The 16,232-nt window shown below is 41.0% G+C and overlaps 1 protein-coding gene across 5 annotated transcripts in view; it reads right to left on the bottom strand.

Moving 5' to 3' along the window:
- Nucleotides 1-3,258: 3,258 nt before the first annotated feature.
- Nucleotides 3,259-16,232, bottom strand: part of LVRN (laeverin) — a 44,565-nt gene continuing 31,591 nt past the window's right edge. For 2 of the 5 annotated variants that reach the window (XM_052778374.1, XM_052778377.1), the window contains 7 exons: nt 15,946-16,099; nt 14,935-15,029; nt 14,109-14,216; nt 9,065-9,235; nt 6,790-6,930; nt 5,475-5,550; nt 3,259-3,981 (listed from right to left, as the gene is read on the bottom strand). In XM_052778374.1, the coding sequence (XP_052634334.1) occupies nt 3,835-3,981; nt 5,475-5,550; nt 6,790-6,930; nt 9,065-9,235; nt 14,109-14,216; nt 14,935-15,029; nt 15,946-16,099 (892 nt within the window). In that variant the 3' untranslated portion in view covers nt 3,259-3,834. Of the gene's footprint in view, nt 3,982-5,474; nt 5,551-6,789; nt 6,931-9,064; nt 9,236-13,412; nt 13,432-14,108; nt 14,217-14,934; nt 15,030-15,945; nt 16,100-16,232 lie in introns of those variants that run through there. The other 3 variants (XM_052778375.1, XM_052778376.1, XM_052778378.1) reach the window with 3 other exon arrangements.

The following is a 16,232-nucleotide window of genomic DNA, read 5'->3' as shown; positions in this document are numbered from 1 at the left end:
CCCACAAGAACAAGGGCACTTGATCGTGAGACTACTGCCAGCTGCTTGTAGAATGTTTCATCTGTCTCTTCAACCTGGTTGGGTGGTCTATAACAGACTCCCAGCATAGTATCTGCCTTGTTGGCCTTCCCTCTCATCCTTATCCATAAGCACTCAACCTTGTCATCACAATCGTGGAGCTCTGTACAATCAAAACACTCCCTGACATAGAGACCCACCCCACCACCTCTCCTTCCTTGCCTATTCCTTCTGAAGAGCTTATTGCATCATCCATCCAGATGTCATCCATTGCAGCACTCCAGCCATGGGAGTCATCCCACCGTGTTTCTATGATGGCAACTAAGTCATATCTATCCTGCTGCATAATGGCTTCCGGCTCCTCCTGTTTATTGCCTATGCTGCGTGCATTGGCACAGATGCACTTGAGCTGGACTATCAATTCCACCCCCGACATTGGCATGCTGCCCTCAGGCTCATCTCTGGTGAGCATAGTTTTATCCCCTTCCCCCTTGAAACCCAGTTTAAGGCCCATTCTACAAGCCCCACCATCTCATGAGCAAGAATCCTTTTCCCCCTTTGAGACAGCTGGACTCCATCTGTTGCCAGCAAGCCCGGTGCCATGTAAACCTCCCCATGAGCAAAAAACCCCAAATTCCACTAATGGCACCAGCCTCTGACAAAAACAGCCCATTGCACACCAGAATTGTAGCCAGTCAGGGGAACACATGGCACCAATGCTCAAATATATTTAAGAAAGAGCAGTTGGGGGGCAGGAGAAAATGAAAGAAACAAACTGGAGGAGACACGTGGAAGAGCTGCAGACACAGCTGGAGATGTACACTTGGGAGAAGGTGCTTGATGCCTCCAAGGCAACTGAGGCCTGTGGGCAATGTATGCCAGGGCAGGGACACTGGTGAGGGGATATTGGCCCTGTTCTAGATGAACAACACAGGATCTGAAAGAACACAACATAATCCTTCGAAATACCTCAGGTTGAGTTTCTTTGGGGAAAGAAAGCAAGGCAAGCAATGCACTGAAGAGGATCCTGAACTTCTCCCTCTTTACCCCATTCTCCTCATTCCCCTTGGATTTTTCCTTGCTCCTGTAGCTTCCCTCATTTGCTTTCTCATCTTGTCTCCTCTTTGAACCCCTGGTCCTTTCACCTCTTTTCATCTTCCCTTCCCAACTATTCTGGACTAAACTTCCCCTGGCAACATTTTACCCCTAAACCCAGCAGGTCCAAACCATTTCCTTCCAACCATGTGTAACCACTCCACCTCTTCCTGAGGTCCTAATTCTCCCTTACTTCTTCCACTGTACAATCTCTTCCCCACCCTTGCCATCTCCCCTGAGTCTCCTGCCCTGTCACACATGCATGCTGTAGAGGCAGAACAAGTGTAACTTTTTGACTTCTATGCTCTCAGGGCAGAGAGCAGGACTTAAGGCAAAAAGCTGGTCTTTTCCCATCAGAGCTACTTTTTTTTCCCCTCACTACTAAATCTACTAAATCCCTCCTGTCTATCAACGACACACCTGCTCTCACTGGAAACTGCCCCATACACACACACACACATCTCCACAATTACATGCCCCATAACACCTACACAGTCTGTTTAAGTTCTGTACAAGCTCATTTCCTGAAGTCCCATCCATATCCTCATACTCATTTTCAACGAACTTCCTTCCACCCCAACTCCCTTTGCAATTAAGCAGCTTTCCCAGCTTGCCCTGCATTCCTCCCACGCGCCTCTCCTTCCCTTGCTGCATCTCTCAGTTGCCGCTCTCCAAACCTCTGTGCTCAACTTGTACTCAACAGCAGCAAGAACTGCCATTGTGCAGCTGTCAATGTTACATGCCACCAAGTGGAAATGTGTGGACTCTGGTAGCAAGAGCAATTCAGATTTGCTCCTACTCAGGCAGCTTGCCTAGCAATCATCTTCACTATTTGCCTCTGCCACGAAAACTGTGCTCCTATTCTGCAATACAGAATGTCAGCCAAGAGGCATACATTAGTCAGGAGCCATTATTTGAAAATAATTCTTATTTAAAATTGTTTTAGTAATTGTTTACATATTGGCATTTCTAATTAAGAGTTTTGTTCAGTGCAAAGAAGAAAAAGATAACAAAAGAATAATAAGGAAGAGTGGTTAGAAAGGAAGAGTGGTTACTCATGGTTGGAAGGAAATGGTTTGGACCTACTGGGCTTAGGGGTAAAATGTTGTTACGGGAAGTTTAGTCCATAAATCCTGCAACAATTACTTTCTTGAGCTTTGCTTAGCCCATACGATGAGGTATGCAGAGCTAGTGATTAACTAGTGGGAATCACAGGAAATGCTGAAGCAAAACCCTTCTAACTCATCACAGCCTTGATGACTTCCTTTGCTTTCTGAATCAGCTTGATGAAGATTTGTCAAGAATGCACACAATTTTCTTTGGCATTACCCTTAACTGGATCACACGCTAGAGGTCAAATGACTCCAGCACAAACCTGGCTGCACCAGTTGGTAATTCTTGTACACTAAAGGGGTCCTCAGGTAGTCTCAAAATAGCTACAGTTTTTCTTTTCAGCCATGTGGCGCAGAGAAGATGCATTGCAGCCAACATGACAGTGTTTTCCTTAAATGTATTTAGAGGGTGCCAGCGAAAAATTCTTTGTATTAACAAGTCTGGGGTTTTATTCCTTGTCTCTTCATAGTGCAGTGCTCTAGCTTCTTGGGTTTCCTGCATTCCCACATAACATTGTTTTCTACGTTAACGTGAGCACCAGCACAGTAATTTTGTCATAATACTGTTACCCCACAAATAAACAAATTGCATGGACTGAGGATCCCATACTTCTTCAAACACAAGCTAGTATGGTTGGCTAATACTAATGACTGAATTCTGTCTGTCTGTCACCTCAAAATAATACCGCGTAAGCAAGAGGATTAACCCTATGTCTACATCAGTGAGCAGCTCAGTCCAGTAAGAATGGAAACACTTGGTGATGTTCCAGAGGGGTTAGTTTAGACTAGTTGCATTCTAGTGCCATGGACAAAAGGACCATCAGATGGTGGTGTCTATCAGTTGCACACCAGGAGCTCATCATCTCCCAGATAAATTTCATCCAAAAAGAATTCAGTTCACACACTCCAAGACTGTGCTGGGGGTTGAAGCATGCTAAATGGAGACAACTGGGAAGGTGTCCTCAAAAGCACATTCCTAATCAAACACCAATGTGAATGTAGACACATTAAGTACAGACCTGCTAAGGAAAAATAAAGTTTGAATGACAAGGTATTCATTTATTACAATGAAAACTGGAGGTCTCTTTAGTCCTTCCCTCCCTACAGCTCTGAAGTAATTCTCAAGTTTATGTTTCATAGCTGTGTTCTAAATTACCGTCCTCTTCACAATTTACAAACATAGAAGTGGAGAGAGACAGATTAAATTATTTGCCCAAGATGACAGTAAAAATCATGAGCAAAATAGAATATAAAACTTTTGCAGCTTCCTCGTGTGTTTTTTCCACAAACTTGTACCACACCTTTCATTCTGATACTCAGAAAAAACAAAGGATTTAGACTGTATCTATATGTTAGGTTATTATTAGCAACACATCCCTACTAACAACTCATCCAGTAGGAAATTAATTTACAGAAATATAATATGAAAATCTATATCTCGTTTCCTTTGCTGAATCTTTCTTTTCTTTGTGAACGATTTTAGCCTGACTTTCTGGTGGGAAGACAACCACGGGACTCATAAAAATGTGCTTTTTTAATTACATCTTAAAATGAATACCAAAATGCTAGTGAATCACACTCTAAAATACACTGGAAATTGTTTTCCAAGTCAATCATCTACATTTTTCTGCAACCAGCTGGCAACTTTGCTTAGCAGTTCTCTCCTTTCCATATTTTCAAATTTTGTAAACTCCAGTAGTAAAGTAGTAGCCACTCTCTCATCCTCTTCCAGTGTAGCATTATAAAAAACCTGCAACTGAAGACATATAAACACGAGCTTAGCTCACATAACTTCACTTGCAGCAAGCAACTGTGTACCTGACAGATGCTTTAGACAGAATTGTACAGAAAAGGGGGAGACAGCAGAGACTAAAGAGGGGATGGCACAAGCTTACTGATTTACACTAAGGTGGGAAAGCTCCTTGCACATCAGGAATGTGCCCTTTTGCTGTCCCTCTAAAAATCCTTTCAAATGCAGCCAACTTCACTAGTACTGGTGGTACCCCACAGTGTCTAGGACCAGTTGGGTAGCAGAATCCTCTTGTGCTGCCTGTTCTACAGTCACAGAACAATAAATCCTTCCCATCAGTCTAATGAGCAGAAGATGAGAGGACTGAAGAATAGCAAAGAAATATATGGGGGGAGCGGGAAACAAACAATAAGAGAAATGAGATAGATGTCAGCGTGACAGCCAGCAACCTAACATGCCAGCAGCCCAAGTTTTAGTACATTTCCTGGAGACATCATGGCAAAGGTGATCTCTACAGACAGATTTTAAAGAGGAAAATGAGACAGCTTTGATAATATTTATTGGGACCCAGTTCCAAACATGAAGGTTAATTTAAAGGCTGGCACTGGGCTATTGCTTTTGCCATCCTGGGGAGTTAACTTGCCCCTAAAGAACAAAAGGTGAAAAATTTATAGTTCATGAACATCGAAGGGAGGTTTCTTTGACTTTAGTAGCTAACTCTCTGTATCGCTCTCCTCATTAAGCATCCCTTCTCAGTTACTCTCTGTACGCATGCATCAATCAAGAGCAAAAAAGGGAAGCAAATATTTTCTTGTAATGACAGATACTAGCAGTTTGGGCTGGCACAGAAATGTGGATCACATGCAGACAGCAAAAAAGCTGAGCTGTTGAGAAAAGAAAATAGTACTTTGGGAAAGAATCTGGGGAGATTTGGACTGGAGGTGAAAGAACAAGAAAAGAGTATGAAATCAGCACTGATAGTTATTTATTAGTCACAGGCACTACTGTGGATTATTGTCGGGAATAAAATAAGACAGCTACAGCCACCTCCCACGGATTTCCACCCTTCAGCAGGTTTCCCAAAATCCATACCCTTTTACCAGATGTACAGCAGCCCAATTAGAAAGTATTGTTCATGGCCTCATCTGGGCTGCCACACAGTCAAAAGGAATGAACTGTGTCACACATCTAGGCCATCTGATCAGCACATGGGCAGGCAACCTCCTACACTGCAACCACACAGAGCAGCACAATGTCCATCCCTGCACAAAAGCCCACTTTCATGCCATGCTCAACAACCAGCTGCACACACAGACTGCAGGGTTGTGGGTGCATGTTCATATGTTTATTTCTCAGATGAGGAAGTATAATTTTTCTCAATGTCTCAGCACAGCAACGTTATACAATACAGTCTATGATTTCTTTAAAAAATGTGAGATTTAAAAAGCTGTATTTACAAACTGGCAATAAAGTTAAAACTAACTGCTTCTCTGATTTACCTCTTGGATCTGTACATCTGTATTGACATATCTTCCCATGACTTTTAATACATCATGTAATAATTCCTTCCCATACCTGTAAAATTGAGATAAAGGTCCTTCAAACAGCATATTAGCAATATACTACATCTCATTTGAAAATACTCCCACTACTTAGTTATTATTTACCATGTTGGAAACACCAGCTAAGATGAAGTTTGCAACTCTGTACTCTTTTTCCCCTTTTGAAGAAATATCATTAACATTCAATTTAGACATTTGAGCAGGATGAAACACTAATTCCCCTTCATCTTCATTTCCCAGCAAGATCTGGTATTTCTACTTTGGTAATGTGAATTCTTTGCTTAAAATGGATAATCTTTGTGAGCCCATACAGCCAAACTGCGCTAGAAAGGCTAACCAATAATGATTCTAACAACTTCGTGTTTCTGTTAGTATCCTGAGGATGGCATATAAATTAACACCCACACTAGTCTTTTAGTTTGAAAATAATGGATAAGTTTCCCAGCAAATTTCTCATCAGTATGGAACACAGAAGAGCTTTGTAAGGGAATAAGTTGGTGTGACACAAATCTGCTACAACTTGCCTTTTCTAGTGTTAACAATAAAGATACACATTTGAATGCTCCCAGATGGCTGGTTCTGGTTATGCTGCCACTAATGGCTCCCAATGGACTCCTCTGCCACCAAGAGCAGCAGGAATGTACTGTCACAGACATGCTGCTTTTCACCATTACCACCAAGGAGAGAGGGAGTCTTCGAACAGACATCAGAATACTTGCTTTGCTCAAGACAGGTAGGCCAAGCTCACCTACAGTTTACCTGCATCAGTGCAGGTAGGCTGGAGATGGGTTAGGACTTAAGTCAGGGAATAATACTGTAGTTGGTCCTTGCAGTGCTCATAACCTGTATGCTCCAATCCCCCATCTCTCCATACTCTCTTTGGAAACGAGGTTACAATCTTACTCCAGCATTTTACACCCACATTTGTGAAATGCTAGTAGATAAACCCATTTCTAGAGTCAGATTTTCCAGGAAATTTAACACTCTAAAAGCACTGAAATAGTCATGAACAGACCAATTTTTAAAGCATTCTGTGTCTGATGTGAGCTCTTCTTTGACGTTAAGCCCTGACCAGAGTTGAATCCTCTGAAAACCCTGCTCTGCATACTTAAGGAATTCCATCAATTGTTACAAAAAAGCCATCTCTGGAAGGAAAATCTGCACCTGGATTTTACAGCTCAAACATAAAGATGGAGGAAGAAGCCAAAGGGCCACAGAAGTAAAGGGAACCCAAAGCTGTTGCTTACCATACCTTTCACTTAAAAGTGGCCAATTTTCTGTAACAAATTCCCAGGCTATACGGTGCCCAATATCCTTAGTTACCACATATAAGATTATGACTGAAGTACAACTGGAGGAAAATAATGTATCGCTGAGTCCATATTGCAGGTATCTGTTAGAAAAGAAGGTAATAATTGTACCTATCACTTGCTGCTTAACAGTGATGGTCTGGAAATATCATGCAGTTCAGGAAAATTCCTGTCTCAACAAATACCAGAATGTGGAAGGTTATACCAAAGTTGGTGTCACTCTGAGCTGTGTATTCAGCTTGAGTTTTGTCTTTACATCGGTGAAATCCCCTGTTCTTGCACATCAGCTCTCTACTTCTCAGTAAAGTGAGGGTGTAGCACATCAGATGGATATATGTGCTTTTCTTATCTGTGTTACAGAAAGCCAACCACTCCTACGAGCCAACCCTGTGGAAGGGCAAACTGCTCCTCAGTTTCTGGAGGAAAACTTGTCACTTTGGCGTGACACAGATGGAGCCTAGAGAGTAAGCTAGCAGCAAGACACTCTGTTATGCAAAAGGGACCTGTTTATAGGGTCCCCTATAACAAGACCCAATAACAAGGGGTCTTGGATGCTTTCATGGGGGTTAAGGCATGATTTCAGAAGTACTTAAGGAACTATCTGTCAATGATGTCAGTGGCAGTGAGTGCCTGAATATCTTGAAAAAGTAAGTAGCTATTCTCTTTGCTGCCTCAGTGTATCACCTTGCATGCTTCTACTTTCAAGGAGCGCTGTTAAAGAGTTATCTTCTCATACGGTCTTGCAGGCACCTGCTTTATGGGTAGAGTAGGTGAGCTGGGTTTCGCCCATTTGCATGCCACCACCATGCTTAACAGCATGGACAAAACATACTGAGGGCCAGGAAAAGCCCAGCTTAACATTCCTCACCCCAAAAGACTTTCAGGGTGTCATTTAGAAAAATAGATTGGCTTATCAGCTACTAAGGCACAGGGAGGAAGGAGGTCATCACCACTCCCTGAGTTTGTCCAGGACCAGTGCTAGCCTGAGCCAATGAAAAAGTCAATAAAGGACCATAGGTTAGGTGGAATATCAGCATAGCTAACTGGACATCTCTTTGCAACCCATCTTGCCTTCTTCTTAGGCATATTTGTTCTGTCTTCTCAAATGACCGCCATCACAAGAGCAGGTGGCTGGCAGGAGAAATATCTCTGCTACTTTCAGAGCTTTAGACCCATTGAATTTATGCCAATTCTTGGATGATCATTCTTTAGGCCATCACTGGCAAATTTCTGTCCTTTGACGAATTCTTTAGGTAATGTGGACATGACAGATTCGAGAATTCAGCTACAACATCTTTTTACTGATGTAGTGAAAAGAGTTTATACAGATGCCAGTGCAAGATAATAAATAAAGTATTCCAAACTGTGTTCAGGAAGTGTTTGGACAACACTTTTGATATATGGCTTAACTTTTAGGTTGCCCCATATGGAGTCAGGAGTTAGACTTGATGATCTTGTGGATCCCTTCCAACCCAGGATATTCTATTATTCTATGATTCTATGAAGCTGGAAATTTAAAAAATTACTTTCCATTGTAAGCCTGCACTTCAAATGGTGAACAGCTTGCTAGTAAGTCTATTTTCATTTTTGCCCTTAACCTGGGTGATTTGGCTTCCACACAGAGGCTAAATAGACGATGACACTTTAGTTTGGAAACAAAATAAGCAGGGGAGAAGGAGTATGGGAAAATGATATAAAATCATAAATGGCAGGGAAAAATGTCAAAGCAAATTATGATAATTACCGTTTCTTACCAGAGAGTAAGGGCAGCCAATGAGTTCCAAGTTAAAAAACAACACAAAATAGGTTTAAAACAAAACAAAAGGAAGCATGTTTTCATACAACATGCAATTATACTATGGGATGTGTTGCCATAGTCTGCTATAAAGCCTGAAGGTATACTTTTAGTTCAAAAAGGTTACTAAATACATTGACAGAAGACAGGCCCAGTGTTAGACATGACACACTAGTTACCAGCTCGGGAAATCCCTTTCTCAGTGATTACCAGCATCTGGGATGTTATACCAGCAGAAGGATCATTTGTGTTTGCCCTGTTTATCATACTTTCTCCATAAGAAAACTCTTAAGATTCTTCCAGTGGTCTGTAAGACATATGCTTCTGGGGCAGGGAAACCTCCGTCAGGTTTGCACAGTACAGTATTTGTGTTCTTATGATTTACCTCTATATACACAAACATATACTTTGATCAAGGTCACCTGTAAAGTAACCATGACTCTTTAGCACAGCTCATGGCAGAGAGCAGGATGTCTTTATCCTCCTTTGTGGAGTCAGTATGGTTATACATTTCCCATGCAAAATTCCATTCTTTATCACTTCCTACTGCAACACCATAGCAGCAGACTGTTCTTCTAATTAAAAAGGGAATTCTGCAAAGCAAAATATGATTAAAAGGTACTGCATTGTTTTAAAGTTAAAAGCAGCAGTTAACACATAACTGAAAACAAATGTTTGTTTACAGTTAAAAGATGCACAAGAAAGGAAATATAGCAATCTAAATAAAGCTAGGAAATTTGATTGCTTTATTCATGATTTAAACATTTAAAAAGCATGCAGTTTAAAGGCAAACCAAAAACATTTTTTAGAACAATTGGATCAAGCTATCTTGTGTACATACAGTGTCACTGCCACTCTTTCACAACCGAGCCTAGGACAGAGATCACACCATTAAAGAGTGTATGGCTGCATATAAGCATCATCCCAGACAAGCCCTTCCAAAGTTTCTTCAGTGAATGCATACAGTAGGAAGAGCCATGTGCAGCACAAATGGAAACAGAAGGGACATTTCTCCATGCAGCAGGCAGCCTCCTGTTACTCCCACCCCAGGGGAGAGTCCTCAACATGGTGATGAATTTTGTAACAGAAACTAAATGCAAACATTATTAGTGTAATACTTCGTGTGCAAAGGCTGAATAGAAAATTTCTCCCGTGGCAATGATGTGTCCCTGACATTAAGACATTGTCAATGCTTTCCAGTGATAGCAACGTATAATAATATGCAAGCTCTCTGAAAACAGTTTAAATTAATGGTATTTTGGACTAATTCTATGTAGGAGAATGGGTCCCATTGCTACAAATGAAACGTTTAACTTCCCAATGGCATGCTGTTAATCTGCTTAGCATTACATAAGACCAAGATTCTAAGTAGAGGTGTAAAAACTATCTTCCATTAGATCAGGAGATAGAATTGGAAAAACAGACAAGTTTCTGGTCACAAAAGCCATTCTTCAGGCCCAAAACTGGAAGCAGCAAATTCAAATTTAAATGTAATTTGCAAAGAATTCCTGTGAGTTTCAGTAGACCATCCTAGAGAAAATGGGGATGATACCAGCAGAAAGAGAGACAATATTCATCAGAAGGAAGGCTATATAACAGCAATCCTCAAAGCAAAAGGTAGAGACAAGTAGGTTTTAAACTCTGGAAACTAAGACAGACTAGTGGGAATGAGGGAGAGAGTCAGGTGTTTTGCATGACAGACACCGCTTGTTAACAAGTGCAAGATGCAGTGATTTTGATAGTCCTGTTGGGGATTTCACCAGCATAATAACAGAAACCGTGAATACGTTTTATATTTACTGCAAAAAAAAAGTTTGGATTCATTTAGCTGGATATGTGCTGGAACATAAGGGATCTGCCACCGAGAATGATGCTTACTGAGATTGAGTGGTTATGTCAAGGCAAAGAACAGTCCTGCAAGGAATCCTTTTATGACAGATCTTATTTAAGTTACAGAGTCTAGTAATTTGTTTAATAATCATTTCATAAGATTGCAGAAAGAGGCCACGGTAGAGTCCAGCAGAGTAAAGCTGCTTTGCCTAAAATACAGCTATTTATTTTGCTACTGCAGCTGTTCCAATAGTTTCACGAAAATGTTGGTTACTGAGTGTAAAGTTGTGGGTTGAAGAGCAAATAGACAGCTCTGTGTATCATTTGGCTGCAGCTCTGATGTTCAGCATTTGAGGTGGGCTGTATGGGCAGCCTACTATGGGACAACAGTCTACTGGCTGCTGACATCTACAGTGGCCCTGAAGTGGTTTATGTTGTTCAGTTCACAGAGGAAGTCCACTGTGGTCCAGAGGGACTTTGAAGCTTGAGGTTATGTTAGATGAGGGGTGGGGCTTATTAATCTTGATATTTTTTCTGGGAGTGATTGTGTGGTTTGATATTACTGGCCTGCCAGGATTCTCTTGTTTCTGGATCTTGGGGAGGATGCAAAAAGCTGCTGGGAAGAAGGGTGGATTATTTTACATTGTTTTCCTGAAGCCAATGCAGAAGTGACATAGTGATTTCTTAACTTTTGGGAGAAACAGCAGTATGTGGTTACTTTTAGTAAATAACTAAAATGTACAGCAACATTGTCCCTCCCTCTAGACTAATCTACTAGATATTTCCTAGACAAGCCAGTATAGCAGCACAGAGAATACATTAATTTAGCTAGCTCCACTTCACTCCTAAAGCAAAAAACAGTAAAACTGAGTAACTGGCTGGGAATCATGGCTCTTAGTTCATTATCTCCACGGAACAGATAAAAATGCACCGTATCAAGTCCAGTTAAGTTCTGCCAGGAACTGTTTGGAAAAGTTGATCACTTTATCTGAAAGGGAAAAGCATTACTTCCTTCCAAAGATTGGAGAATCCTACTGGGTTCTACCTGTGGCAGAACAGCTATAGTGTGCTGTTATGAATTTTGCTCTCAGAATGGAGAATGTAAGAGCATCTAAAGGAAAACTGCCTGTGAAATATGAGTCAAAAGTTTATTGTGCCCTTTTCATTTTCTATCCAGCATATGAAAAGCCTCTTTAACTGAACAGGAACTGTGATCTCTCGTTTGAAACCTAAGAACTGTCCTACCTCCTTGTATTGGGTTTGTGTGGCAAGGTTTTGGTAGCGTGGGGGGTTACAGGGGTGGCTTCTGTGAGAAGCTGCTAGAAGCTTCCCCTGTGTCCGACAGAGCCAATGCCAGCCGGCTCCAAGTCGGACCTGCCGCTGGCCGAGGCCAAGCCCATCAGCAACAGTAGTAGTGCCTCTGGGATAACAGATTTCAGAAGGGAAAAAAAAGTTGCAGCGGGCACAGAAACTGCAGCTGAAGAGAGGATCGAGAATATCTGAGAGCAACAACCCTGCAGACCCCCAGGTCAGTGAAGAAGGAGGGGGAGGAGGTGCTCCAGGCGCCGGAGCAGAGATTCCCCTGCAGCCCGTGGGGAAGACCATGGTGAGGCAGGCTGTCCCCCTGCAGCCCAGGGAGGTCCACAGTGGAGAGATATCCACCTGCAGCCTGGGGAGGACCCCACGCCAGAGCAGGTGGGTGCCCAAAGGAGGCTGTGACCCCGTGGGAGCCCGCACTGGAGCAGGCTCCTGGCAGGATCTGTGGACTCATGGAGAGAGGAGCCCACGCTGGAGCAGGTTTTCTGGCAGGACCTGTGACCCCGCAGGGGACCCACGCTGGAGCAGTGTGCTCCTGAAGGACTGCACGCCATGGAAGGGACCCACGTTGGAGAAGTTCGTGGAGGACTGTCTCCCGTGGGAGGGACCCCATGCTGGAGCAGGGGAAGAGTGTGAGGAGTCCTGCCCCTGAGGAGGATGAAGTGGCAGAGACAACGTGTGATGAACTGACCCCAACCCCCATTCCCCATTCCCCTGCACCGCTGGCGGGGGTTGGCAGAGAATCCGGGAGTGAAGTTGTGCCCGGGAAGAAGGGAGGGGTGGAGGGAAGGTGTTCTGAGAGTTGGTTTTATTTCTCATTACCCTGCTCTGGTTGATTGGCAATAAATTAAGTTAATTTTCCCCAAGTTGAGTCTGTTTTGTCCATGACGGTAATTGGTGAGTGATCTCTCCTGTCCTTATCTCAACCCACGAGCCCTTTGTTATATTTTCTCTCCCTTGTCCAGCTCAGCGGGGGAGTGATAGAACGGCTTTGGTGGGCACCTGGCGTCCAGCCAGGGTCAACCCACCACACTCCTGGGTTTTTTTCCTTAAGACATGATCATTTTTTTCACTTAATAAAATTCATAGTTGTATTTTTTCCCACACTTATAGACATATGAAGTGTGAGGCTCTAAAGTCCCTTTGAACTTATCTCAGTTCCAGGAAGGACAGCGAAATTAATCTTCTCCATCTAATTCAAAACCAGATCAGCTAATACATTTCACAGACTTTTCAGCTCTTCAACTGACATAAGGTATGTAGTATTCCACAAGGAAAAAAAATATTCCAAATATTATTAATAGGGGAAGATAGGTGACCATTTTGAAAACAGCCTGAGAATTCAGTATAGCATTTTTGCTTTTAGTGTGGGATAGCAAGAATATTCTGTCTGGAACATAACAATATATTTAGGCTATTTAAACTTTTCAGTTTAACTGCAAAGCACAATTTCATTTTTATGAGGATGATCACTACAAAGCTATTTAAAAAACCACAAACATAAAAGTACAAGTTCAGTTTACTTAGCTAACTACATGTATCAACAGCGATACAAGTAACAACAAAGTATTTATTACAAATACAACAAATAAAAATAATAATGAACTTCAAATATTCACTCACCGGTGCCAATACTATTTGACTATTGCACAGAAAAACATCAGAAGAAAGAGGGAGGAAAAGAGAATAAGAATTTCAATACATTATAAATTTTCTTTAACAATGCAATACTCAGATACAGAAAGTCTGATCCTGGTAGAGCCCAGGCTCCATCCTCACAGACCAGAAACCTGACCGCTAGGCTCCAATATCAGCATAAGAACTGACAGCTGTTCCCAGCACCTCTTTATGTGAATACAGAACATGCAAGGCAATTTCCTGGGCTCACCATGGGCAGATGCCTGTATTATACAAACATCATTTCACTCAGTATTGCTAAGAGAAGTTTAGAAACTGAGTTGGTGTACATGGTAACCCTAAGGCTGGACTGCAGTAACAGGACTGGACAATAAAGGATATTAGCCCTAATCTGAGGTTCACCTGTTATGTGGCTAAACAGATTTTGGTCTTCATGGCAAAAATTTGCATCCTCCAGCCTGTAAAGTCTATGTAAAAAGCAGTATTTATGAAATCATTGTAAAGTTGGGATTTGGGAAAGAGGCGGGGGGGGGCACAGTTAGGCTTAAATTCTGTCATTCTGTCGAGGAAGAAGAGCAGTGTATGGAAGCATTTCTCATTCTGCCTCCCCCATGTAAAACCCCTTTAACTTTCCACCTCACTTATGCATGCACACCTCTAAGAGCACATTATCATTCTTACTCGTACTCAGGGTTGTCCATCCACTTAGCATACAGTTCAGATGACAGGTTCAAACAGTCTTGGAGGCCCAGCCAGCATGCTGTTGCAAAAAGTTTTTCCAAATACACTCTTGAAGGGAAGCCAAAACAGCAAGAATAAAAGATACATATTCCACATTTGGAGTACTTGAACTGTGTTTGACCAGCACAGTTTCAGCACATGATGCCGCTAACCCAGGAGAACCTCTACTAGAAACAGTTGAGGTTTAATTAAAAAAAAAAAAAATTAAACTACCAATAATGGGTTTCTGACATCAATATCCATGGAAATTAGTGAAGCTACCAATGTACTACAATTTGTCTTAGTTTTTTGTGTGGTTTGTATCCCTCTTCGTAGTTTTAAGAGACTAGCTGCATCTAGTCCAAATCACTCTGACATTCAAAACTGTGGCTGCAGTGGCCTTGCAAAATGAAGTATTTTAACGTTCTAGTGATTGACACATAAATCATATGTGAAATTCATTGCTATGAGTTTTTCCCCAACTAGCAGCAGCCTGTTGAGCCTGTTCTTCACTAAACAAAAGCTACCACTCAGATCATTAAACTATCATCTTTTATGCTCACCAAATAGACTGAAAATATCCCAAACTGTCCTGATACTGCAGTTTCATTGGAGGTGTCATCTTAAGTAACACACACTTATAGGACAGTAAAAATAAAAATTGAGTTACATTCAAATTAATTAGAGCATTCTTCTGGTATCTTGTATTTAAATTTACAGAGGCAAACTGCAGTGTATCAGATCAAATCACATCAGAACAAACTTTTGAGAAAACCAGAATACTTACTGAGCAAAATAGTCACCTTCCAAAGCATCAACATTTTGATGAATAAAACCTGCATAATAATGGTATATTGGCAACATTCTCTTTAAAAGGTATTTCTTTTAAAAGAAGGGAAAGAAAAATTAATTTAATTTAGACACAAGTTTTTTATTTTACTTTATCTATCATTACTCAGATTTATCCTAAATATTTACCACTATTAATTTCTTGACAACACAGCACATTATAATAAAGTATGTAAGTTGGGTCTAAAATTCAATACACCTGTACATCCATTCAAACTGGGAAGTTACCATTTCACATCACTAGGACCTTTGAACTCATTATGAAAGAAAATAAATTCTCATTCTCAGAGAAAAAGACAGAAAAAGAACTTCTCAACAGAAAAGACTTCATTCTTCTCACATACTTCAAACATACCTTTATTTTTACAACTTAAGAGAACTACTATTGTGGAATTGTACTTCAAACAAAAGTGAAATCTTCAAATAGAAGTCAAGGAAATAAATAAGACAGTATCATCTCAGGTAGCTCAAATATGGGAGAGAATCATCTCATTTAGTATCCAAACCCAATTCCTTCTTTCTCTCCATGAAGACGAACTGGAAGGCAGTACAAACCACAGAGCACATACATACCAGATGCCCTTTATACATAGTAGTGTTACTCCCACTACTTACTACTGGCTATTTACTACTGACTGATATCTGTATTTTCCAGATCCTCAGTTTTACAAAAACCTAGGATCAAGCTTAATATAAAGAATGTGAATATATTTCTGCTTTAAAATAAGAATGGCTCAAGATTCAATGATATTTATCATTGACTAATATATACAAATAAGTACCTCCTCCTTTTTAAAAAAAAAAGTTGACAAAATTATGCAAAGGGAATGACAAGAACTATCACCCATCATAATCATCATTACATTCTTGAGAATTTTGAAAGCATTCATTTTAGTCTGATTTATTTAAATGGCCTAGTATCTTTGCTAACTAACAAAAAAGGTGGTACCTTTAAAAGTGGATATACTTCATAGTTCTTTAGAGTACTTTCCAAATTCTCAGGTACTAGGTTTAACAAGACCACATTCCATACAAAGAGTTCATCTTCTCTGGCAAGGTACTTTGTTAGTTCAAGCGCTGTTTCAATCTGAATGTATCCAAACCTATTTGAAAATAAAAAACCTCATACTTGAACATACCTATTCACATTAATTACCTACCACAAGTATCTGTTTATTTAAGAAACTGACAATAAAACATCAAGATACTGCATGGAAAGTGATCTAGAAAAGACAC

This window comes from Harpia harpyja, chromosome Z, assembly GCF_026419915.1.
Source record: "Harpia harpyja isolate bHarHar1 chromosome Z, bHarHar1 primary haplotype, whole genome shotgun sequence".
Taxonomy (NCBI): domain Eukaryota; kingdom Metazoa; phylum Chordata; class Aves; order Accipitriformes; family Accipitridae; genus Harpia; species Harpia harpyja.
This window is presented reverse-complemented; position numbering and strand designations above follow the sequence as displayed.